Here is a 26,129-nt window from a genome sequence, read left to right as displayed (position 1 = left end):
TCTGGTAATGTTAACAGGTCATGTTGCCAGTACAAACACAGACTGAACATGAAGTGTTTACAATAAAACAATTTAAAGTCTATTTTGACTAATAACAATGTGCCATCAAGCATTCTTATTTAAAAAAAAAAAAAAACAATCTTTCACCTATCCAGATACATTATGCAAATTTGTGCAAAACTACAGCATGTCTAATAAATAAGCTTAGGCATGCAAATCAGCGAGCCACACATAAAAATCCCAAAGAATGCTTGTTTGTTCTGCTCTAGACTAAAGGGAGCAGAAGGTGCTTAACTTTATCATTTGTTGAATTGAGGCATGTTGATTTTAAAGATTTTGATTGCCATTTAGAGTCTTGTTCCTTTGAAAATAAATATACATATAATCTTTGCACAAAGCACATGAACAAGTGACACAGTATCAATCCACCAAAAATTTCCAGCACATTAGCTGAACGAACAAAAACTTTGTTAAAGGTACAGCACTAAGTGAATTGTGCTCAGTTACTAGTTCTCAGGTCCCACACAACATACACTTCCACAGGCCCATAACATCCCAGTGGCCTCTAATGACACCCTTTCCTTCTAGCTGGAGCAAGTGACTATCAAAATGCATTCCTGCAGACTGAAAATGGTGGTAAAGTGCCCTGCTGGTGATCTGCCAGGGTGACACTGCTGGCACTTTACCCATTCCTGATCTGTGCATGTTTGCTAGATGGAACAGGGCATGATTGGTGTCCGAGTCACCATTTTCTTCTGCAATAGAACATGTGCAAAACCTATCCACAATCTTTCCATCATTAATGATGTTGTATTTCCCGATGATGTCTAAAAAAATGACATCCTTCATTCTCAGGTTTGTTCTGCCCTGTCAGTTTTAAGTGAATCATATTTACTTAAGTATTCCATAACTAAGTTGCACTCTTTGGTAATAGGCCATTTACAAAGATGCAACAGTTTTTTCTTAAATGGTAATTCCTCAAGTGCCATTTGCTTTCTGAAACATTTTAATTCAGCACAATGACATCTTTTTTTTTTTTTTTTTCTGCTGGTTGTGAAGTTGTTGTCTCCCACTAATACCTGTTCCTCAAGACAACAAATCTACAAAATTATAGCTATAAAACAACATCATGAGCGCATGATAAAATGGATATCTAGAAAAATAAAATTCTCTGTATCCTACATCCGGGATCCATGGATCTGGAAAAGCTGCAAAACAGTGGAAAAGATATTACAGACACACTCAGACTGGGATTTAGTTATGAATATTTACTGATAATCTTGTTTAATTACGAAAGAAATATGTCTCCTATGTTCCATGTAATAATGACAAATACAAAGATAAATTTAGCTGAAGATGTGGATATGGGTGGAGATGGCAGTGACTCAATGGCAATTTATGGAACTGACATTGTGCTAAATATTGAAGACGTTTGGTTGACTGAAGCTCAGTCACCATTTCAAAGTCTGGTGATCTATGCGGAAAATCCCATTCAGAAGTTATATATACATTTCTATGCAGGACTCCAATTAGCTTCCAGATAATTTCTTTCAACATTTAAGTTGGAACATTCCTGTGTTTGTCTGCACACTTACAAATTTGTGTTTACATATGCAGTTGTTACTTACAAGGGAGATTGACAGAAAGCCAAGCTTGGGAGTTGCTAGGAGATGACGGCTATTGCATTTCATTGCACTCTGCTTATAAAAGGCATGTGAAAAATCCTACGATGCTGTAGATGCCATACAACCTTATATCAGAGGACAATTTTCACAGTCAAATTATCCAATTTAGATCTTGCTTCTTTGTGGTCAGCTTTATTTGATGCATTGAAATGCAATTAACCCAAACCCTCTACTAGAATTTTCTCTACCACTAACACAACCAACATGACGGTATTCCTCACCAATTCCATTGGGACACTGACACAAGTTTCTGCTAATCTCTAATCCACTCATTGGAGGTGGCATTTCTCTCTCCCTCTTCCTCCTCCTCTTCCTCCCTCGCTCCATCCTCTTCCTGTGTGTCCGAGGTCTGGTTGTGTTTTGAGTGAATAACAGCGTGACCAGAAAAGTGAGGGACCACAGAGTGACAGATGACAGCATACCCAAAAAAAAAAATGTATGTAATTGTAAGTAGGTGTCCGGATGACTTTCAATGCTATTGATGCGAAGAGATCATACTAATGCATGATAAGGAATGAGTAGAGATGCAAAGATGCAGTCTTTCTAGGTTGTGAGGATGTGTTTGAGGAATGTATCACTGGAACTGTGCTTTAGAGTGTGTGTGAGGTGGCACAATCAATACTTTTAGTATGTGTATGTATGTGCTCCAACCTTAGTCTTGTGACTCTGCTCTGTTCCCAAGCCTCCACCCGAGGTGTGTAGCTCTTTTGACACTACACAGAGAAATTCAGCCTGGTCCTCAGTTCCGTAGCTGTAAGATGAGCCAATGTTCACCATCTTCAAAACCAAGGAACAGCCAAGAAAGAGAGAGAGAAAGAGGGTCCTTCATCACAAGTACTCAAGATTTGAGGAAAGGGGTGAGGACCATGAAGAAAAACATCAAGCTGGGTCAAATACCCAGTCAGTTGCACCCAAAAAAATGATCTTGTTTCATGGCAATTAGGAATGTCTTAAGTACTAGTATTTCGGTACCTAGTCGATACTAAAATTAAAAAGACAAAATGATAACAGTCTTTCTAGAACAGAGTACTGACTTTCTAGTACTAGTACTGAGTACCCGTGCACTGTTTGACTGCTTTCGAGAGCGTGAATGATCAAAAGCACCTATTGTTCAAAATGTCCATTGTGGTGACCTATCAACGTAAACACAGTCAGTTATGTCTAAAGTGAATGTAAACAGTGCAATTAATTTGAGTGAAAATATCAGAACTGTTCATTAGCCCTAGTGTTAAAGGAATATTCCAGGTTCAATACAAGTTACAGTGAGCTCAATCGAAAGCATTTGTGGCATAATATTGATTACCACAAAAATAAATTTTTCTTTAAAAAAGCAAAACTCTGGATTCCAGTGAGGCACTTACAATGGAAGTGCCTTTTTCAAAAGTATAGCCACAAGACAAACAATATGCATGTCATGATTTTAGTGATTTTAGTGTGATAAATTCGCTTACTAGCCTGTTCTGTGTAAAGTTTTAGCCAATTTTACAACTTCGTTGCCATGGTGATGTAATCACATCCTAAAATGACTGTAAAAATTACAATCTAAACAACACAGATCAAATAATACATGAGTTTTAACAAAATAATTAATGCAAGTGCTTTTATAAAATTATAAGCTATAAACCCTCCAAAAATTGGCCACATTCACTTAAATAGTAAGTTCCTCACTGTAACATAGATTTTTGCTTTTTAAAAAGAAAAGGAGCAACGAGTCGAAATTAACTTTTGTGGTAATCAACATTATGCCACAAATGCTGGCGACTGAGCTTAACTTGTATTGAACCTGGAACATTCCATTAATGCAGCCTAACAGACCTGCCGCTGTAGACCATTTTAATAAAAAACCAACAGAAAAAGAGATTTGTTCTTTGTTTACTTCAATAATTACTTGGAAAACACTTGAAGCAATGTTTACTTGGAGAAATACTTGAAGGCTGTTTCATTAAATTTTTTAATGTTTCTATTAAATATTACAAAATGAATATACTTACAAACTTTTCATAAGAATGTTTTCAATAGATTATTTGTTTTTGCTGTGGTATCATAATTAGTATGGAGAACCATGAAACCGTACTAGTATTGGTATCAACTACTGAAATTTTTGTCGTGACAACCCTAATGGCACTGTGCATGTGTACAAAACCAGAATAATATCGTACATTTTGTCCTTTTTAAAAATAAAATGCATATTATTGAGAGGGTTTGGTGCAACTGATCTTGTAAAACCCAGTTGAGTAGCCAAGCGACTACATGGTAAAAATGCAATTTAACACTTCAGCTACATTACTGGACTCTGAATCTGAGGGGAGAATTGGACACTGGGGGCACTGGGATCAGGGGAAGGGAAATCAACTCAGTGTCAGTCCAACCCACAGTCCAGAGCAGTCCGGGGCGGGGCTTTCGGCTGGCGCGCACGCTGACCTGCTCAAACTTCCAGCCGTCCGACATGGTGGACACCATCTGTGTCAGCTCCTCTTCCTGACACTGCAACACCCGATACACATGCTTTGGTGGTACCTGCTGTATGATCGAGATAGAATGAGAGAGAGAGACGGGTAAGGACTGGTGAGGAGTAAAAAGACGTGGTGGGAAGTGGAGGATGATGCCAAAAGGCAAGTATTAAAAGAAAAGAGAGAGTAGGCGGGAGACTGGAAGCTGTTGCATAAGCATGCAAATATAGTCACGAATGTACAGTAGCAACTGGGATGGACAGAAATTCTTAGATCATAGTTTTGAGAAAGCAAAGGAGCTGTGAAAAACAGATACAAATGAAGGAATGCTGTGATACATTTCCAGAAAAACTGAAGTCACATGGAGGCATGATAAAGGCCTTGTTCATTACCTGTGTGGCCTTGGAGTCTCGTTCAAGAATCTTCTCTTTGATTAATTTAATCAGCGGTGTGATGTTGTAGAATTCCGCCTCCTCCAAAACACCTAAAGACACAAGTTTGTTTTTGTTTTCTTTTTAACAAATTGATTGTATAAAAATGCATTATCATCTGACGTGTGGCCAGAGATTTAACAACGGTAAATTCACAAACCTTCTTCTGCCAGCTCCTTGTTATAAACCAGCTTCCCATGTCGCAGGTAGTTGAGTATGGGACCAAAATAGGTGGGGTCTCGGTCAATCACATAAGCACCAGATTCATCCTACACACAAATCACAGGACTGAATATCGGTTTGACTTGAAGTAGTTAAATAACTGATTAATGTTTAATCACATTTAAAGGAACAGTTCACACAAAAAAGAAAATTCTCTTGTCATTTACTTACTATATTACTTTCTTTCTTACACAGAAGACAAAAGGAAAAAAATAATGAAAAATTGTAGCAAGATACATTGCTAAAGTTCTTGCATAAACGCGTAATTAAATGTGAACAAGCTTCTCTCATAGCTCTCATGAATGCGCAACAGACAACAAGATTTTCACTGAAAAAGTACTTACATTTCGGGGTTTTTTTTATCCAAACCTATCGTATGCCTTTAAAAGACTTGGAATATGAAGCACAAGCAGCAAAGGCTAATTTTATAATACTTTAAAGGAATATTCCATGTTCAATACAAGTTAAGCTCAATCGATAGCATTTGTGGCATTATATTGATTACCAAAAAAAATTTATTTTCTTTTTTTTTAAACAAGAATCTGGGTTACAGTGAGGCACTTACAATGGTAGTGAATGTGGGCCATTTTCTGAATGTTAAAATATTCACTGTTTCAAAAGTATAGCCACAAGACATGCACAATATGCATGTAAACATGAAAATATAAAATCACTTTTAAACCTTTTCTGTGTAAAGTTATAGCTAATTTTACAACATCGTTGACCCTAAGACCCTAAAATTACCATAAAATTACATTTTAAACAACTTTACTCTCAAATAACACATGAGTTTTAACAAAAGAATTAATGTAAGTGCTTTTATAAAATTATAAGCGTCACATTTCTGCCTTTAAACCCTCCAAAAATTTGCCCCATTCACTTCCATTGTAGGTGCCTCACTTTAACCCAGATTTTTTTTTTAAAGAAAAGGAGGGATGAGTCGAAATTAATTTTTGTGGTAATCAACATTATGCCACAAATGCTGTCGAATGAGCTTAACTTGTATTGAACCCAGAATATTCCTTTAAGCTTTAAAAAAGAACACTATCAACTGCCATTGCATTGAATTGATAGACCTGTATATTCATTAATATATTTCCCTTTTGTGTTTCATTTTAGAAATAAGTCATATGGGTTTGGAACGACATGAGGGAGAGTAAATTATGACAGAATTTTCATTTATGGTTGAACTATTTTTTTATTTATTTTTTATGTATAAATATCACATTATTTAAAATAAATATTAAATTATGTAGTATTTAAAATTGTAATAGTAAATACCGTTAGAATTTAATATTGAATAATTTACAGTAATGTAATAATTTAATAATGTGATAACTGTTTCCCTACTCAGTGTGCTGAAGCTGTTTAACTGAATGCTCATGTACAGAATGCACTGAACAGTACAAGGCCCAAGGGAATAAAAATGTGACTTGGCACAAGAGAAGAAAACATTAAAGAAAAGGGCATGTACAAAGTGACAGTGAGCGCAGGTCACATTAGCATGGCTAAAGCCATCGTCCTAGAATGGCTGAGGGTCTTCTCTGTGCAATGAATTAACCTTAAGAGCTCAGCACAGCTCTAGTGAGGCAGGACCTACGGTGCAGTACATCATGTAGGCTACATCACACCCTAGTACAACATGTCCTACAGAGAACATTACACAACTAAGCCCAGGGCATGATCAATCTGAAAGAGGCCAGCTATGGTGCAAAAAGGAATTTGAGAGAAAGGGTGTTTAGAAAGGTACCAGGTTGAAAGAAGTGAGAATAAAAGAAAATATACAGAGTGTGGAAAAAGAAAGAGGAATATGGTGGTGTAACAGAATAGAGGTGCTGCAATATTATAGAAGCACTATAATAGAGAAACCAGAGAGATATGAAGAGATACAAAGACATGAACAACGTATATATACTGTAGAAAACAATCTATATTTATAATAAACAGAAGCTGAAAAGCAATGAAATGAGATATTAGGCTCAGTATCCATGCACTTTCACTGCATCTTTCCTCATACAATGAAAGTGAATGGTGACTAAGGTTAACCTTAAGCCTTATATTGCCTTTTGTGTTTCACTGTAGAAAGAAATTGGGTTTGGAACAACATAAGGATGAGTAAATGATGACAGAAATTAACTATCCCTTTAATTCACAGCACACAATCTCACAGACATTAGTAGCACAGAACATAATTTACACATGAGCAAACACACAGACACACAAAGAAAAAAAAAATTCATTTTCAAAATAGCAAGAACAGCAGACAGCTCCACAATAGACATGATTAGACTTGACAGTAGGCATGACAACACCTGCACATGACTCCTCCAGTGTCTTAGTGAGTCAGAGGGGACAAGCTGTCCCCCTCCGCTTGGGATTTCACAAGAACACAAGAAATGCACCGGAGATTTCACACATAATACAACTGTATTTGACTTAAACAGGCAGAATTTTAAATCAGACAAGTCCGCTTTCTGTCCATGCTCATCTTGCACTCATATTTATCTCTGCAGTTTTACAAGGAAGTACAAGAACCAAATCCCTATAGGGAACTAGCTGCATCTCATGGGAAATACCTGGTAGGCAAACAAAGAGCTTATTAATTTCAAAACAGAGCTCCATAATAGCCCGTCCCATGTAAAGCAATATTTTGCTTCACAGCATGATATAAGAAAATTTAAACATCAATGTTTGGAAAGTAAAATATGGAGGAATAATTTATCTCTCATGTTTTATGTTATTCACTCTTGAGACTGACCTAAAAGGAATATTGCAGATTCAATACAAGTTGAGCTCAATCGACAGCATTTTTTGGTATAAAGTTGATTCCCACCAAAACATTTTTTGACTCATCCCTTTTATTACAAGTGCAAAAATCAAGGTTACAGTGAGGCACTTACAAACTAACAGTGAATGGGGCAATTTTTTTGTGGGTTTAAAGGCAGAAATGTGAAGCTTCTTTTATAAAAGCACGTGTATTTTTAAGCTGTAAAGTTGTTTAAATAGTCATTTTACTGTTGTTTTAGGGTGTATGGCATTACGTCATCATGGCAATAAAGTTGTAAAATTGGATATAGCCTAACTTTACACACAAGGTTAGTAAGTGATTGCATATTGTTTGAGTCTTGTGGCTATACTTTTGAAACAGTGAGTATTTTACCATTTACGGATTGGCCCCCCATTCACTTCCATTGTAAGTACCTCACTGTAACCCAGATTTGTTTTTTTTTTTAAATAATTTTTGTGGTAATCATTAGGGGTGTATCGATTCACTCATCTCACGATTCAGTTCATGATACTGAACTCATGGTTTGGTTCACAATTTTTTAAACTAAGCCTGTAAAGCGATTTTAGCGTTCTGAAGCGTTCACGTGACTGAGCCACTGAATTAGCCACGCCCCTTCATTCCAAAACCCCGCCCTCCAAAGATAATTTTGAGACCAAAACCGTGCAAAAGAGCAGAATTGTTTGTTCTTGTGACTGCAAATTCAACAGTGGCACAATAGCGCCCTCATCTGACAAACATTATGAATCATAGCCTCAATGATCCGCTTCAAATGAGAACGAGCAAAATGATTGACAGGTGAAAAGCATCAATGTCCGTGGTTCGCGGACACATTTGTGTTTGCTGTTAACAAAGTCTACAGCTGTCACATAGACCGGTGAGATATCTCAGGACACTTATTTCATTAATATCTTTAAGTGAGTGGGACATTATTTTTGCATACTTTTCCATGAAAAAAAAAGAAAAATCGCTTATAACCATATCTGCCAACATTCCCGATTTTACCGGGTTTCTCCAGTTTATCCACGCCTCCTCCCGCTGTACTCCCCATTTACAATTTCTCCCGATAAACTCGCGATTTTCCGCATCCACACTTTGCTTATGAGGATGTATTAGACCTCCAGGTAGCGTTGCCACCTGTCCCGTAAAATAGGGGATCATCCCGTATTTAAATATGAAGTGATGCATCCCGAATCAAATCAATAGCCTACGGGACGTGATTTGTCCCATAAGCTGGTCAGATGGCATCACGGCAAAGTGGTTCCAGATAGTTAATGTAATACAAGTTGGAAATTTTCCATAAGGTGAGAAAAGGGTCGTCTGAAAAATCCACACATTGTGCTGAAACGGGCTAATACTGTGTGGAGGATGTGGTAAGGGACCGTCTGAAAAGTCCACACATTGTGCTAAAACTGGATTTTTTTATTATTATTGAAGAACAGAAGGTTCAATATAAATATTCAATAAGATATACAAAATTACAGAAATTGTGAAATTTTGGCATTGATTTTGAAATTATGACTGATCATGCAAAAAAAAACCTCTTTTATTTAAGGATGGTGATCATATGAAGCCATTTATTATCACATAGTTGTTTGGCTCCTTTTTAAATCATAATGATAACAGAAATCACCCAAATGTCCCTGATCAAAAGTTTACATGCCCTTGAATATTTGGCCTTGTTACAAACACACAAGGTGACACACACAGGTTTAAATGGCAATTAAAGGTTAATTTCCCACACCTGTGGCTTTCTAAATTGCAATTAGTGTCTGTGTATAAATAGTCAATGAGCTCTGTTAGCTCTCACGTGGATGCACTGAGCAGGCTAGATACTGAGCCGTGGGGAGCAGAAAAGAACTGTCAAAAGACCTGCGTAACAAGGTAATGGAACTTTATAAAGATGAAAAAGGATATATAAAGATTTCCAAAGCCTTGAAAATGCCAGTCAGTACCGTTCAATCACTTATTAAGAAGTGGAAAATTCAGGGATCTCTTGATACCAAGCCAAGGTCAGGTAGACCAAGAAAGATTTCAGCCACAACTGCCAGAAGAATTGTTTGGAATACAAAGAAAATCCATCTTTTTCCAGAGCAGTCTGTATTTCTCCTGAGGTTACCTGTTAGTTTTTCTTTGTATCCCGAACAATTCTTCTGGCAGTTGTGGCTGAAATCTTTCTTGGTCTAATTGCTTCATATGATCACTATCCTTAAATAAAAGACTTTTTTTTTTTGCATGATATTTTCAAAATCAATGTTAAAATTTCTGCCAGGGTATGCAAACTTTTGAGCACTACTGTATGTACTGGGACTAAAAATCAGCCCTGAATAGGGCATTGTTCACACCAAATGGAAATATTAGCTAATAATTCTGCTTACTGAAAATACACAATTATGTTCACACACACACACAAAAAAAGTTCTTAGAATAAATTACATTAAGTTCATAAGAATATTTATACTTGACAAGGACACTGAACATTCTTAAGAAGTCTTTTAGGAAATACAAAATATTTATTACTTTTTTAAGTTAGAAAATAAGAAGAAAATAGAGGTTAAGAAGAATTTCTTCAGAATGTTTTCTGAGGTCCCTGATTCTTAGCTTTGGTCTTTGTTGCAGTACAAGTTCTGAAATATAATTGGATCAAGCTGCACGTGCTTGATTTGTTCTAAATTCTAAACATGTTGACAAATGCTATGGCTCAATACTACACTTAAGCTCTTAAAAAGATAGAAGCTATTACACTTGCAATCAAGAAAAATCAAGGCCAAGAATAGAACAGAAGCCCTTCATAAATATTTTTGTGCAGAGGTCTGGAAGCCTTCAAGGTGCCATGACTCTTATCTCATTAGAAGAGTGACATGACCAGTGAGAGTGCACACAACACTGTGGTGAAGCCAGTAATAACTGAGCTATGATGGGTGATGAGAAGCCACAGATGAGCTCAACTAGACTTCTGTGCTTCACCACTTACTGTGGGGAAGGAGGTGCTTTAAATGTGGAATAAGAGGGAATATAAGATAGGAGGATGAGGGTGTGGATAGTGTAAAGATGTGCTTTAAAGGCAGGAGTACATCTGTTAATAAAATATTTATTCCTTAGTCAATGCTTAGTCAAAAAACACCATATAATAGGAACTAAACAAATAACGTACAAGTAACACATATTTATTATTATTACATAACATACACTGGCAGCCAAAAGTTTGGAATAATGCACAGATTTTGCTGTTTCGGAAGGAAATTAGTACTTTAATTCACCAAAGTGGCATTCAACTGATCACAAAGTATAGTCAGGACATTACTGATGTAAAAAACAGCACTATCACTATTTGAAAAAATTTTTGATCAAATCTAGACAGGCCCCATTTCCAGCAGCCATCACTCCAACACCTTATCCTTGAGTAATCATGCTAAATTGCTAATTTGGTACTAGAAAAGCACTTGCCATTATATCAAACACAGTTGAAAGCTATTTGGTTCGTTAAATGAAGCTTAACATTGTGTTTGTTTTTGAGTTGCCACATTATGCAATAAACTGGCATGTCTTAAAGAAATAGTTCACCCAAAAATGAAAATTTGCTGATAATTTACTCACCCTCAGGCCATCCAAGATGTATCTGAGTTTCTTTCTTCATCAAAACAGAATTTAAGACTTTTAGGATTTCATTTCAGGCCTCCTCCTCTAAACAATGCAAGTGAATGTCCTCCATTCGCAGGAAGCGTGTCATTGTTTACAATAGAAACTTGCACAGACTAAGCACCTTTCACAAACCAAAACAGTCCAAAACAATTTCAAAAAAATATAAAAAAATAAAAAAAATAATAATTTCCAAATAATAATAATAAATTAAAAATAATGTAAACAATGACGCGCTTCCTGACTCCTCCACGTGACGCATGACCTTACCAACGAGCTTACGTCATCCCTCTCATGAGCGCACATCACAGAGATGTACGGAAGCGAACATTTGTAGTTAAAAAATATATAAGTATTGTTTTGTTTCTCAAAATAATCAATCGTTTGCATTCAGAAGAACTTTATTTGTCGACTGGAGTTGTGTGGATGATTTTGATGCACCCTAAATATGAATTTTGGACTGTCAAAAAATGGAGTACATTCACTTGCATTTGAAATGAAATCCTAAAAATCTTAAATTCTGTTTTGATGAAGAAATAAACTCAGATACATCTTGGATGGCCTGAGGGTGAGTAAATTATCAGCAAATTTTCATTTTTGGTTGAACTATTCCTTATTAGGTGAAAAGTGGTAAAAAAGAAACAGCTTTCTCTAGAAACTTTTCAGTCAATCATTATTTTGAGGAATGAAGGTTATACAATGCTTGAAATTGCCAAAAAACTGAAGATTTCATACAAAGGTGTACACTACAGTCTTCAAAGACAAAGGACAACTGGCTCTAACAAGGACAGAAAGAGATGTGGAAGGCCAGATGTACAACTAAACAAGAGGATAAGTACATCAGAGTCTCTAGTTTGAGAAATAGACGCCTCACATGTCCTCAGCTGACAGCTTCATTGAATTCTACCCGCTAAACACCAGTTTCATGTTCAACAGTAAAGAGAAGACTCAAGGGTGCAGGCCTTATGGGAAGAATTGCAAAGAAAAAGCCACTTTTGAAACAGAAAAACAAAAAGAAAAGGTTAGAGTGGGCAAAGAAACACAGACATTGGACAACAGATAATTGGAAAAGAGTTTTATGGATCTTAACCCCATTGAGCTTTTGTGGGATCAGCTAGACTGTAAGGTGCGCGAGAAATGCCCGACAAGACAGCCACATCTATGGCAAGTGCTACAGGAAGTGTGAGGTGAAATGTCACCTGAGTATCTGGACAAACTGACAGCTAGAATGCCAAGGATCTGCAAAGCTGTCATTGCTGCACGTGGAGGATTTTTTGATGAGAACTCTTTGAAGTAGTTTATTTTTTTTTCAAATTGTAATAGTAATTTTTCACGTTATTAATGTCCTGACTATACATTATTATCAGTTGAATGCCACTTTGGTGAATAAAAGTACCAATTTCTTTCCATAAGAGCAACATCTGAACATTATTCCAAACTTTTGGATGTGTATGACTTTTTTCTGCAGAACACAAAGAATTTTAGAAGAATATCTCAGCTCTGTAGGTCTACACAATGCAAGTGAATGGTGACCAAAATATTGAAGCACCAAAAAGTATATAAAGGTAGCATGAAAGTAATCCATGTGACGCCAGTGGTTTCATCTGTATCTTCTGAAGCAATCCAACTAATTTTGGTTGAGAACAGACCAAAATGTAACTCATTTTTCACTAAAAATCTTGCCATTGCAGTCTCTAGGCACAATCATGGTTTCAAGTTAGATTACACTTCCTAGTGCTGGATGCATGCACAGGGCGCTAGATGGTGCTAGGAAGTGCAGTCAAACTTGAAATCATGATCGCTAAGGAGACTGATATCAAGATTTATAGTGAAAAAGGAGTTACGTTTTGGTCTGTTCTCACCCAAAACTGATAAGATCGCTTCTGAAGACACAGATTAAACCACTGGAGTCACATGGATTAATTTTATGCTGCCTTTATGTGCTTTTTGGAACTTTAAAGTTGTGGTCACCATTCACTTGCATTGTATGGACCTACAGAGCTGAGATATTCTTCAAAAAAATCTCCATTTGTGTTCAGCAGAAGAAAGTCACACATCTGGGATGGCATAAGGGTGAGTAAATGATGAGAGAAATTTCATTTTAGGGTGAACTATCCCATTAAGGGTTTTTTTTTTAATTTTTTTATTGTGACCCTACTTGACAATGTATTTGGACAATTATGCACATTTCTCCTCAAAAGGCTTCATTGTCCCTATACAAAATATACACTCAGTGGCCACTTTATTAGGTCCACCTGTACACCTACTTATTCATGCGATTATCTAATCAGCCAATCGTGTGGCAGCAGTGCAGTGCATAAAATCATGCAGATATGGGTCAGGAGCTGCAGTTAATGTTCACATCAACCATCAGATGGGGAAAAAAATATATAATCTTAGTTATTTTGACCGTGACATGATTGTTGGTGCAAGACAGGCTGGTTTGAGTAGTTCTGTAACTGCTGATCTCCTGGTATTTTCACACACAACAGTCTCTAGAATTTACTCAGAATGGTGCCAAAAATTTAAAAAAACATACAGTAAGTGGCAGTTCTGCGAACGGAAATGCCTTTTTATGAGATAGGTCAACAGAGAATGGCCAGACTGGTTCAAGCTGACAGAAAGGCTACGGTAACTCAGATAACCGCTCTGTACCATTGTAGTGAGCAGAATATCATCTCAGAATGCATGACACGTTGAACCTTGAGGCGGATGGGGTACAACAGCAGAAGATCACGTCGGGTTCCACTTCTGTCAGCCAAGAGCCTCAGCTTTCTGTTCTTGGCTGCCATTCTCTGTTGACCTCTCTCATCAACAAGGCATTTCCATCCACAGAACTGCCGCTCACTGGATGTTTTTTGTTTTTGGCACCATTTTGAGTAAACTCTAGAGACTGTTCTGTGTGAAAATCCGAGGAGATCAGCAGTTACAGAAATACTCAAACCAGCCCGTCTGACACCAACAATCATGCCACAGTATAAATCACTGAGATCACATTTTTTTTTTTTTTTTCACATTCTGATGGTTGATGTGAACATTAACTAAAGCTCCTGACCCATATCTGCATGATTTTATGCACTGCACTGCTGCCACACGATTGGCTGATTAGATAATCGCATGAATAAGTAGGTGTACAGGTGTACCTAATAAAGCAGTTTGTGAGACTTTTTTCTTTTTATTTTAGGGTGAATTCTGACCTGGGCATGTTTTCATGAGATTCAGTCCTATATATTAAGGAGGCACTGATGTCATGAGGTCATCACCCTAACAAAAAAAGGAGGAATTCCTTCAAAATCAGGTCACATTTTCTGATAACAGTATCATGGAGTGAAATGAGGATGTGGCTGTTTAATGTATGTGATTCTGCTCTAATGCACAAGCACTGAGGTGGTCCGCATTAAGCAGCGCAGCACGTGTACCTTCATCTGACTCAAGACCCCCAGCTTCATCACTAAATGTCAACATACGCGCTTTGTATCCGAAGGGAAAACACTGAATAAAGTCAAATAGCATTCACATCCTGTCTTACCGTGTCCGAATGTAAGTCTTGCTGCTGGCACAGTCGGTAGAGAAATGAAGTCTGTTCCTTCAGCAGCGTCTGTCGTGTCGTTAGAAACACCGTCCCCCCAACGTTGAGACGGACCCATTTGCCGTTATTGCCTCCAGTGGCATTAACATTAGAACCGTTTCCTATGATATTTTCAGCCCCACTAGATTCAACAGCTGTATATGTGGCTGTTGTGGCTCCTTCGCTTCCCTCACTGTCTTTGTTGTTATTATTGTTGTTGTTATTATTATTTAGATTGCTGTATGGTGTTGTTGTTGAAAGGGATCCGGTTTCCGGTAAAGCCTGAGGCGCCGCCGTTTTTCTTTTGTCTTCCGTTGCCATTAGGCTACTAATTTGAGACTGGTGTGTTGTGTGTATGCAGACCGGGTGCTCGGATGCTCCTCGTATGTTGTTCTGATCCTCACGCTGCGCACCGTGTTGATTTTGTTCGTATCATAGAAATACAATAAGCGCGTCAGTTGATTCGCTCGTCTCCTGCAAGCCGTTTGCTCCGCCCACTTCACAGTTGGGGTGTTTCTCACACGAACCTGCGCAGATTCTAGGATGCAGAAAAATAACGTGCACAGTCATTTACAGTAATAAATTGTATTTAAAACCAAGTAAAATCTGCTAACATTTACAGTATGTATACATTTCCACATCTAAAGGGTTTAAAGGAAATGTTCACTCAAAAATGGAAATTCTCTCATCATTTACTCACCCTCATGTCATCCCAGATGTGTATGACTTTTTATTCTGCTAATCGCAAACAAAGATTTTTCGAGGAATATTTCAGCTCTGTTGGTCCTCATGATGCAAGTAAATGGGTAGCAAAACCTTGAAGCTCCAAAAAGGACATAAAGACTGCATTAAAGTAATCCATATGACTCCAGTGGTTAAATCCATGTCTTCAGAAGTGATAAGTGTGGGTGTGAAACAGAGCAATATTTAAGTTTCCAATTTCACATTCTTCTTTTATTTTTGGCAATTCACATTCTTTGTGCATATTGGCTGCTAATGGGCAGGGAGGAGAATTTATAGTAAAAAAAAAAAAAAGAAAAAAAGTCTTAAATATTGATCTGTTTCTCACCGACACCTATCATTTTGCTTTGGAAGACATATGACCTACAGAGCTGAAATATTCTTCTAAAAATCTTAGTTTGTGTTCAGCAGAAGAAAGTCACACACATCTGGGAAATCATGAGTGTGAGTAAATGATTAAATTTTATTTTGGGGTGAACTATCTCTTTAAGTTTGTTTCACACAGCATAGTGTGTGGACCTATGAGCAGCACAGCCCACAATTTGCATGCTCAAAGTGAATAGCCCTATATCTGCCAGAAGCAATACCAGGAGTCCAGCAGGTGAGATACTGTAAATAGCAAAGGAATTTAATTAGTGACTATGAAAAGTTTTTAGCATCCTATTTGAAAGAAAGCATAGCCTATAGGCTATATGTTAATATAATATTAATATTAATTATTTTATCTGTTAATTGCCTGTGCAAAGGCAAATATACTAATCTGAAATAAACTTACACAGTAGGAATATATAGACAGTACTGTGCAAAAATCTTAGGTGCATTATATTTTTCACAAAAACATTTGTCTTAAAATGGTTATTTTATGTTTTCTGCTTTTAGTGTATCAGTAGGAAATATCAATTTTAGATTTCAACATTCTCTTTGCAAATAGAATTGAATAGAAGAAGAATAAGTAGTCCAACAACAGATGGTATGGCCCCCACAGAGCCCGGATCTCAACATCGTTGAGTCAGTCTGGGATTACATGAAAAGACAGAAGCAACTGAGACAGCATAAATAGACAGAAGAACTTTGGCAAGTTCCCCCAAGGGGACTGGAACATTATATATGAAGTAGAATCCACAAAAAAGCACCACATTGATACAGACAGCAAACTGTGGAAGAATCAAAGTGAGGTAAGATTGGTAATATTTTCTAACAGTTGAGGGAGCTCTTTTACGCTGATATTACACTGATATAAACAAATAATTAAAAATACTTTCATAATTTTTATTTTATTTTAAGAAATATTAATTCAATTTGATTCTCCACTGGAAAACAGGATGACTGTGACACAGAATGCTGGTCTCACTAGTGTGACCAATGCTGGGTGGATTACTTGTGAATTGTAATCCAATACTGATTACAAATTACTTGACAAATAAAAAAAAAAAAGAAATGCAATCAGTAATGTAATCTCGTAGATTACATTTTTGGGATAATCTGTTCTGATTACTTTTGGATTACTTTCAACCTAATTCTATTTTATTTTATGTCACATGCATTTGAGTTGTATAATCATTTTAACAAAAAAAGTACAAAGAAGAAAATGTGTTCCATTCTTTATTACTAACAAAAAGAGCCTAACAAAAAGAGCTCCTTATGACATTTTTAAAAAGTGCATTAAACACTACATGAAAGAAATAAACATTAAATCTAACAGCAATGACAGTGCATGGCCAAAGTTTATAATTCAAAACACATTTTAAGTGCATAAAACAGTAGCAACATTAAGAACATTAATGGCCATAAAATCAACTGCAATGACTTTGCTAGGTCAAAGCTTTCATCTAAAATTACTGAAACACTTTTTACCCTTACTGCTTACCTTACCTTCACCCTTACCTTACTCCATGACCTATTCCAAAGCTGAGGTGCAAGATATTATCTTTTGAACAGCAAGTATATTCTAAAACAGCAGAATATTTATAGAGTTCCACAAAGTCACACAAGGAACAACTGTGTGAAGTTATATGTCAAGTTTTATGCAGTGAAATCAACTGCATCAGCAGCAACAGTAGAGCGATGTGCTTTGTTCCATATTGCTGCACATTCTGTAGTTGAACTATTGTGTATCCTGCAGACAAGACCCTTAGAGATGGCATTCACTAGATCCTTTAAAGCAATTAAGTTCAATGTGTGAGCTGCACACCATTGGTGTAATTTCATTTTTTTTAAATGAAATTATCTCTATAGATCCAGTGGTTAAATGCTGAGGTAGACTGCTTCATCTTCACCTGGCTGGCTGCTAGCATGTATCAGTTCTGAGTGCAATACACACAAAATATTTAAATTGTAAATATTTATGAAATATGACCATTAGCTTTTTACAGAAGCACAGCCACATCAAATCAGGGAACGTTCATTTACGTAGTGCAAAATGTTGCTCCTTTAGTCTTTAATGGCTTAAAAATATCAAGCACCCTGATTGGAATTTTATGCATTCATCTCACAATAAGGTATTATAGGGCAAAAATTCACTCCTAAAGCCTAAGGCGGTACCTAAAACCACCTATAAATATCTGATACAAAGTACATTGAATCCTTTCCAAGTCTTGCATCTGTATCCTGTTGTCCATACACTGCACTAGACTACTATCCGCAGTCCTGGCTTGATCTATATAAGAAAATAGTTGGGGCTGCATGATGATGAATATGAAGTTGTAGGTCTGAGGGAGCCCTTGGTGAGCTGTCCGATTGAAATGGCTCCAAGAGAAAGGTGGAAGACCATTCTGAGTAGTGGGTCCATTCACAGCTTCGGCATGTCATGTGATAATCAGTAACTTAAATGTGTACAGAATAATTGTTGTGTTTACTCCGTTACAATAACACTATTTGTGTGATTTATTCCTGTAATAACACAAATGACCTAATTCTGTACCTTAGTATTATAACAGTTCATTTTAAATGGTCATGCAGTGTGACAAATACATTTATAAAAGTACAAATATTCTATGTAGTCTAATATGGTTACATAAATATGGCCATAAAAACACATACCAAATTATTTTTAAAAGAATTTGAAAAAGGCTCTTTAAAATAGTTTTAGATAGAGTACAGCTATGGAGGTCCACCACCTTATACTGGTTATTGTAGGTCCCTGAGAGATAGATTACAGTACATAATGAGAATAATTTAAGATAAATTACAGTGCCACATAATTAAGATAACTTTGCAGTCAGTGACAAAAAGACAATGTAATGATTCTACTTAGATGCCTTTCCTACCAGACAGACAACACCACAGAATACTACGAATAAGGACCACAGTATTTGCATGTAATATTTATCTCTCCACATTTGCCTTGTGCATCTCTGTCTCACCTGAATTGTGCTTTGAAAATATTTGGGCCCACTGCTTTCCTGTGAGGGCCAGCACGTGCTACACGCACACTCTGCCAAGCAAATAAAGCCTCTGGGGTCACCAGGGAAAACAGAGGAGTTGAACACATTGTTTGTGGTCTGAGTTATAAACAACCCAGTTCCCAGCAAACAAAGTCATCCAGAGATGACAAGATCCCTGAAATGATGCAAGAAACAGTGTTGTTCTATGTTTGATAGTAATATTTGTTTTAAAATAGCTATTTGAATTAAAAAGGCAAACATCTGCCTTCAAATAGCAGGGTAGCTGCTAAAGGACTGCTGGAGGCATTCTGTTTATTTTTCAGGCTGAAGTCCCAATGCTTGTAGATTCTCATGCTGGCTGCATAGGTGTACCAGCTGGTGTGACCAAGCAGTAGATTCTCATAGCCAGGTAACATCTGAGGATGAAGCTGGAAAAGAAGAATGTTTATGCTCCGGTGGTGGGTTTTATGACAAATCAGGACAATAGAAGGTGCACTAACTGCACTGTAGGGCTAGGCGAATGGTGAATTTTACCTCTAACCTTGATGAGAGCGGAGCAGTGACCCATGCCTGGCATTCTGAAGGAGTCAAAAGAAGAGTTGGAATATTTTTTGAGAACAGGGATTAAGTATAACACATCCCCAATACCACTGAGGAACTGAACCGCAAACATGGACAGATGCTAGAAGTTAAAATTCAAGCAAAAGGTTTCAACCTATTAAAATGTTCAGCAGGTAAATGGAACAGGTTCTCAGGAGAAACTGGGGTATGAGTGTTGGCAAACCCCCATGCTTAAAAGCATTAGATACAGTACAATTAAATTGATGCATGAAAATTTCAGGTCTCCTGACCTCCTCCTGTCTACTTTTGGCCCAGTGTGCGGCCTCAGCATGTAGTCCATCCAATTCAGCCACTAGAAGACCAACATGATGCCAGAAGGGATCCCTCTTCCCATATAGTTTCACTTGTGCCCTTGTCCATGAGTCCTGTTCACTATTACAAAGAGGCAGTTAATTTAGCTGATTGATGGTTTACCTCAGTATTTGGTATGCAATAAATTCTTCACCATTATTATAATTTGGAAACAGTGCCAAATGCGGGCAACTTTCATTTGTGCCAAATGCAGGCAACTTTCATTTACTCTGAAATAACAACTTATATATATTGTATACACTATAATATATATATATATATATATATATATATATATATATATATAAACATTTCACAGACCACATCTCAAAGACAGCACAATCATGTAGATTTACACTCTACAATATCAGGAAGATAAGACCCTTCCTATCTGAACATGCCACACAACTTCTTGTTCAATCAATTGTCATAACTTGACTGGACTACTGTAACGCTCTCACTGCAGGCCTACCTGCATGCACAATTAGACTCCTGCAAATGATCCAGAATGCAGCAGCACTTCTGGTCTTTAATGAACCAAAGAGAGCACATGTTACACTACTCCTTGTCTCTCTTCACTGGCTGCCGGTTGATGCACGTATCAAATTCAAGACTCTGATGCTTGCACAGTCACTGGGTCTGCTCCAGCATACCAAAAGTCATTTCTGCAGAGCTACATTTCCACCAGAAGCCTGCGGTCGGCTAAGGAACGGCGCTTTGTACCAACACAAAGAGGCACCAAAACACTTTCCCAGACTTTCGGTTTCATCATACCATGTTGGTGGAATGACCTTCCCAACTCCATCCGTGAAGCTGACTCACTTTCTGTCTTCACAAAATGGCTAAAAACACATCTTTTCCATGTGCACTGAACCAGTCACTTAAAATAATAATAATAAAAAATAAAAATAAATAAATAAATCATGTTGCTCTTGAATACTACTATTCTGATGCTGGTGAAACTTTGTAATACAGCACATTTTGTACCACTGTCTCCTTCGCTTATATCAATATACTTATTGATGATTCGCTTATAATGTATTCCTCTTTTGTAAGTTGCTTTGGATAAAAGTGTCTGCCAAATGAATAAATTTAAGTAAATATATATGTTTATAAATGTATAAATCTGCTATTGCAAATAATTATTTAAAAAGTGATAAGATGTTGCAAAATATAGCAATAACTTAAGTATAACACTCAGTGCAATGCAGCTTAGCATGCAGTGTTCAACTGTAAATGTAATATTAGTTACGGTACACTAAGGCCTATTGTTACAGCGCAATGTGCTTGCATGCTTTGAGGAGAGAACACTTACAAGGCTGTAAGGAATCCTTCAAGGTTTCCGGACAAAAAGTATGTAATTTCATCACTCTCCCGGAATTTACCATAACCAGCCCGCAGTTTCGTCACTCCCCACCCAGAAACAGATAAACTATCATTGAAATAACTGAATGCATCTCTTCCATCACATTCTCTTTCAGCACCACAGACCTCTGAACAGCATCCCAATAAACTGTGGCTGTCTGGATCTCTGACACACCAACATGAGAAAACAGATCAAGTACAAGTACGAGTTAGAGGTTTCAGATATTTGGTGTATTGTTATATTGTCAGAGTTTAACTTTAGCATAACAAGTCACACATCTGTAATAGGACAGTACTACATAAGCAGCCTGCGCATTTGTAGCTCCGTTTCGCTTTAAATTGAACTTAGTTATTAGGCTACATGTTAGTTTTCAGATGTTATGTAAATAAATGAACCTGCAGAAAAGAACTTGAAAGAGAACCCAAAAACTTCATCGAGACACTTACACTGTGCCTTTATGACAGTAAGGAGACACAAAATAAATAAATCCCTGTGTCAGTTGATATGTTTCACGTCGAATCAGGGTAAGGAAGTATACATTTCTCAGATATAAATCACAATCTGCTTTACCAAGGCATATTTGCTTGAACTATGTAAACCAAACAGACAATTACTTAAGGCAAATGTTACATCCGAGAAACTATTAGGATTTCAGGATTAAGGCAAGTAATGTTTTAAGAATAATTAGCGATTGTCCGTCTGACTAGATTCCCATTTGCACAGTCTTGTTTTATTTACACAGCCAGCTATATTTCACCTGTATTGGTAAGAAATCGTCAAAATAATCTCACCCCAGGTGGGACTCTAACCCACAGTACCTGGTTTAGGAGGCAAGTGCCTTATCCATTACACTGTCAGAAAAAATTTGCAAAAATTGTGTACCATAGGGGTACAACAGCTCATCACTGGGGCAGTACCCTCAAAGGTACACCCATTGTACCTTCTTTACACCTTAAGGTACTAATATGTCTCCTTTAGGGACAGATAAGACACTTAGGGTACTAATATGTACCCTTTCGAGACAGTTAAGGTACAAATACGTTCTGATTAACATATAAAGAGTACATTGGATATACCTTTGAGGGTACTTCCCCAGTGATGAGCTGTTGTACCCCTAAAGGTCAAATTTGTGCAAATTTTTTCTGACAGTGTAGGTACAGGAAATGTCTCCTGTTACTCATGTAATCTCGGTTCCCTGAGATGATGGGAATGAGACATTGCTATGAACGCTATGGGGAAATTCCTTTTCCACTACCTAGTTGAAGCCCTTGTATCATCTTATGATTGCCAATTTTGTCTGAACCCCGCCCCTTTAGGCACGCATTTGCCCTATATAAGTGGGCGCTCAAACATCATTTCTTTCGAATTTTCTGACTGAGGGACAAGAACCCGTCGCTTGTTCCTCAAAACTCTGAAGTAGTAATGCGGCCAATAGTGCAGTAGTAGTCTCCTTCCCTTCATCTCAGGGAACCGAGGTTACATGAGTAACCGGAGACATTCCCTATTGATTCAGTTCACTTGAAATTGCTCAACAATGAATGCTATGGGGAATGGAGTCCCATCACACCCAACTATGTAGCGTCATACCCTAAGATGTACCAGGACAGAAACACTTACAAGAATGTATATTAGGTCACGGGCCCTTCGGGTGGAGACTTATATGTCTTCAAGTGTGTATGAAAATGAATAACCCCACATGGTGAAAATCAAACGGAAAGGTAATCTTAATCTGAGGATCTATATGAGTCATATAATACACACAGAATAATTAACCCCTTTATAACCTGAGGTAGGGAGGGAGGTTTTATTCTATTGGAAGAGCTTGTGACTTCTAGTGGGAGTAAACTGGATAGCGGCCAACACAGGCAGCTGTATTAAAATTATAACAGGCAAGGGGGGCCTGGGTAGCTCAGCGAGTAAAGTCGCTGACTACCAACTTGGAGTCGCAAGTTTGAATCCAGGGCGTGCTTAGTGACTCCAACCAGGTCTCCTAAGCAACCAAATTGGCCCGGTTGCTAGGGAGGGTAGAGTCACATGGGGTAACCTCCTCGTGGTCGCTATAATGTGGCTCTCACTCTCAGTGGGTCGCGTGGTGAGTTGTGCATGGATGCGGCAGAGAATAGCTTGAAGCCTCCACATGCGCTATGTCTCCGTGGTAATGCGCTCAACAAGCCACGTGATAAGATGCGTGGATTGACGGTCTCAGATACGGGGGCAACTGAGGTTTGTCCACCGCCACCCGGATTGGTGGATTTAGAGGCATTGGGAATTGGGCATTCCAAATTAAGGAGAAAATAAAGATATTATAACAGGCAGCCCACCCATAATAAGGAGCTTGGGCTCTCTAGTAAGCTATATATATGGAATAGTAAGCTCTCTAGACAGAGGACTCATGAAGTGATGGACGCCACATCAAGGTTATAAAACCTCGCAAACGTGTTCTGCGAAGACCATCCTGCTGCAAAGCATATATCCCGTAGGGATATACTCTTTGTCCATGCCCATGAGGAAGCCATGCCTCTAGTTGAATGTGCCTTTACGCCAATAGGGAATCTAACGCCCTGTGACTCATAAGCGAGGGTGACCGCATCAACGATCCAGTGAGAAAGCCTTTGTTTGGAGACGGACATATCTTTTGTACATCCTCCATAACAAACGAAGAGCTGATCTGACAGTCTAAACTGGCAAGTGCACTCCATATCCATGTGCAATGCCCACACAGGCATAATAAATGCGTTAACTGCTCCTCATCCGAATTAGATGGTGGAGAAGAGAAAGCTTGTAGGTGCACTATCTGAGCCCTGAAGGGCATGGAAAGCACCTTAGGCACACAGCATTTTTTGGGTTTGATGGTGGATTTTGGAAGCCCCGGACAGAATTCCAGACATGAACTGTCAACCGACAGTGTCTGTATGTCACCAACCCATTTGACTGAGGCCAGAGCCAACAGCAGTGCGGTCTTTAAAGACAGCATATGTAACTCAACGGATTCCAATGGTTCGAACGGGGAGCTCGTGAGTGCCCTCAGCACCAGATTTAAGTCCCATGTTGGAAATGTAGTAGGACGAGGGAGGTTCAAGCGCCTCGCTCATCTAAGGAACTTTATGATCAGATTATGTCTGCCTATAGAGGAAGCAGCCTCTGGGGCATGAAATGCCGATATGGCTGCTACATAGACCTTAAGCATTGATGGAGTAAGACCTGCGTCCAACCACTCTTGAAGGAATGTAAGGATCTCCGTTATAGAGCAATTCACTGGGTTTTTGCTGCGTGAAGAGCACCAATCTGCAAACACACGCCATTTCATTGCATAGAGGCATCTCATAGACGGTGCTCTAGCCTGCATAATGGTGTTCATTACAGACTGAGCCAGTTCGGGCTCATTCGCTGTGCTCCATTCAGGGGCCATACGTGTAGGTATCTGCACTCTGATGGGGGATGCCAAATCATGCCCTGTGCTTGAGAGAGCAGATCCCTCCTTAGCGGTATTTCCTATGGAGTGCCGCCTAATATCTCCATTTCCAGAAACCATGGCTGGTTGGGCCATTTTGCGCAAACAACAGAAAGTTTCCTTGTCCTCTCAGACTTTGCTGACAGAGTGGAGGATAAGTAACGGAGAAAAAGCATATTTTTGTTTTGTCGGCCACTTGTGGGCCAAGGCATCCACTCCCAGCAGGGCTTGGGACATGGAGTACCAAAGAGGTCAGTGGACTGTCTCTGCATAGGCAAATACTGTAGGTCGACTACCGCTTTGCCGAACATTCCCAAATCCTCAGAACCATCTGAGGATGAAGTCTCCATTCCCCCGCCATTGGTCCCTGGCATGATAGCAGGTCCGCTCCGCAGTTCAGATGGCCCGGAACATATGTTGCGCTCAGGGAGAAGTTCGCACACGTTTCACACGAGGAGGCGTTGCGCCAGGCTCATCATTGGTAGCGATCGAGTGCCGAACTGGCGATTATGTATGCTACCACTGACATATTGTCTGACTGAATCAGAACATGATAATTCACTATGTCACAATGGAAAGAAGAAGATGGCTAGCATTTCCAAGCAGTTGATGTGCCATGCCTGTTTCGCACCTGTCCAAGTGCCGAAAGCCGGGCATCCATCGCACAGCACGCCCCAACCCGTGTTGGACACATCCGTGGTCACCACTTTTTTGTCTGAAAACCTGACCCAGCATCACACCCTGCTGATAAAGGGTTGGAGCTGTCCATGGTGCTAAAGCAGCTAGGCAGTGGTGAGTCATGGTGGTGCGCACGTGCCCCCAACGCCAGGCGTGACTCGGTACATGGTGTTTGAACCAGCACTGGAGAGGTCTCATGTGCAAAAGACCTAACGGTATGACTGCTGATGCAAACTGGATTGAATACCCATGTTCGATAATTTTTAGCACCCAATCTGACATGCCCGTGTGCGCCCGCAACACATTCACGTAACAGGATAGCAGGCGCTTTATATTTGACACAAATTGTGATAGCGTGCCGCTCACCATTGAGAAGCGGTTGTGCACAGTGTGTGAAATGGGGAAGCAAGGCAAATTCTCAAGAATGGCCTGAGACAAAGTTAATAAGTACATTTAAGGTATGGTTTTTGAGCGTGCAAACTTAAGAAAGAGAATTGTTTGTATGTGATCATTATGAACAGAATCCAATGAGGGCTCAATTCAAATGTCACAGATGCAGATAGGCCGGAGGCCACTGTCTTTGTGTTTTGATGAGAAAATAACGGTTGTGACATTCTCTCTGTGCACCGAATGGCGAACGACCACTTTTTCAACTCTCACAAGGAGATTACTACCTCGGAGAGCAGAATGGGTGTGTCCTGCACTGTAATGTGGATGATAGAACGCTCTTTGAGGGGGCCGCGTTGGGAACTGGAATGTATAACCGCACACTCCCGTTTTTTTAACACACTGAGAAATGCTCAGTAACGTGCGCCACG

At 38.6% G+C, this 26,129-nt stretch overlaps 1 protein-coding gene and 1 pseudogene across 7 annotated transcripts; both read right to left on the bottom strand.

Moving 5' to 3' along the window:
- Positions 1 to 125: 125 nt before the first annotated feature.
- On the bottom strand, positions 126 to 15,269 carry LOC127427237 (BTB/POZ domain-containing protein KCTD5-like). Of its 7 annotated transcripts, none has more exons than XR_007894916.1 (7): positions 14,742 to 15,269; positions 4,727 to 4,835; positions 4,528 to 4,619; positions 4,059 to 4,205; positions 2,337 to 2,462; positions 1,629 to 2,034; positions 126 to 1,208 (listed from the first exon to the last, which is right to left on the bottom strand). XR_007894916.1 is itself a non-coding variant. In XM_051674707.1 (7 exons), exons 1-6 carry the CDS (start codon positions 15,099 to 15,101, stop codon positions 1,939 to 1,941), a joined length of 930 nt encoding a protein of 309 aa, XP_051530667.1. In that variant the 5' UTR covers positions 15,102 to 15,269; the 3' UTR covers positions 126 to 1,732; positions 1,907 to 1,938. The 7 variants fall into 7 exon arrangements, 6 of the variants coding, with proteins under 6 accessions (XP_051530667.1, XP_051530666.1, XP_051530665.1 ...); XM_051674707.1 differs by having other exon boundaries at positions 126 to 1,732; positions 1,907 to 2,034; XM_051674706.1 differs by having other exon boundaries at positions 1,907 to 2,034.
- An 817-nt stretch (positions 15,270 to 16,086) lies between these two features.
- LOC127426827 (phospholipase B-like 1) lies at positions 16,087 to 24,729 on the bottom strand (annotated as a pseudogene).
- Positions 24,730 to 26,129: the final 1,400 nt, after the last annotated feature.

This window comes from Myxocyprinus asiaticus, chromosome 36 (genome assembly GCF_019703515.2).
Source record: "Myxocyprinus asiaticus isolate MX2 ecotype Aquarium Trade chromosome 36, UBuf_Myxa_2, whole genome shotgun sequence".
NCBI classification, from domain to species: domain Eukaryota; kingdom Metazoa; phylum Chordata; class Actinopteri; order Cypriniformes; family Catostomidae; genus Myxocyprinus; species Myxocyprinus asiaticus.
The sequence above is the reverse complement of the archived record's forward strand: the minus strand, read 5'-3'. Positions and strand labels throughout refer to the sequence as shown.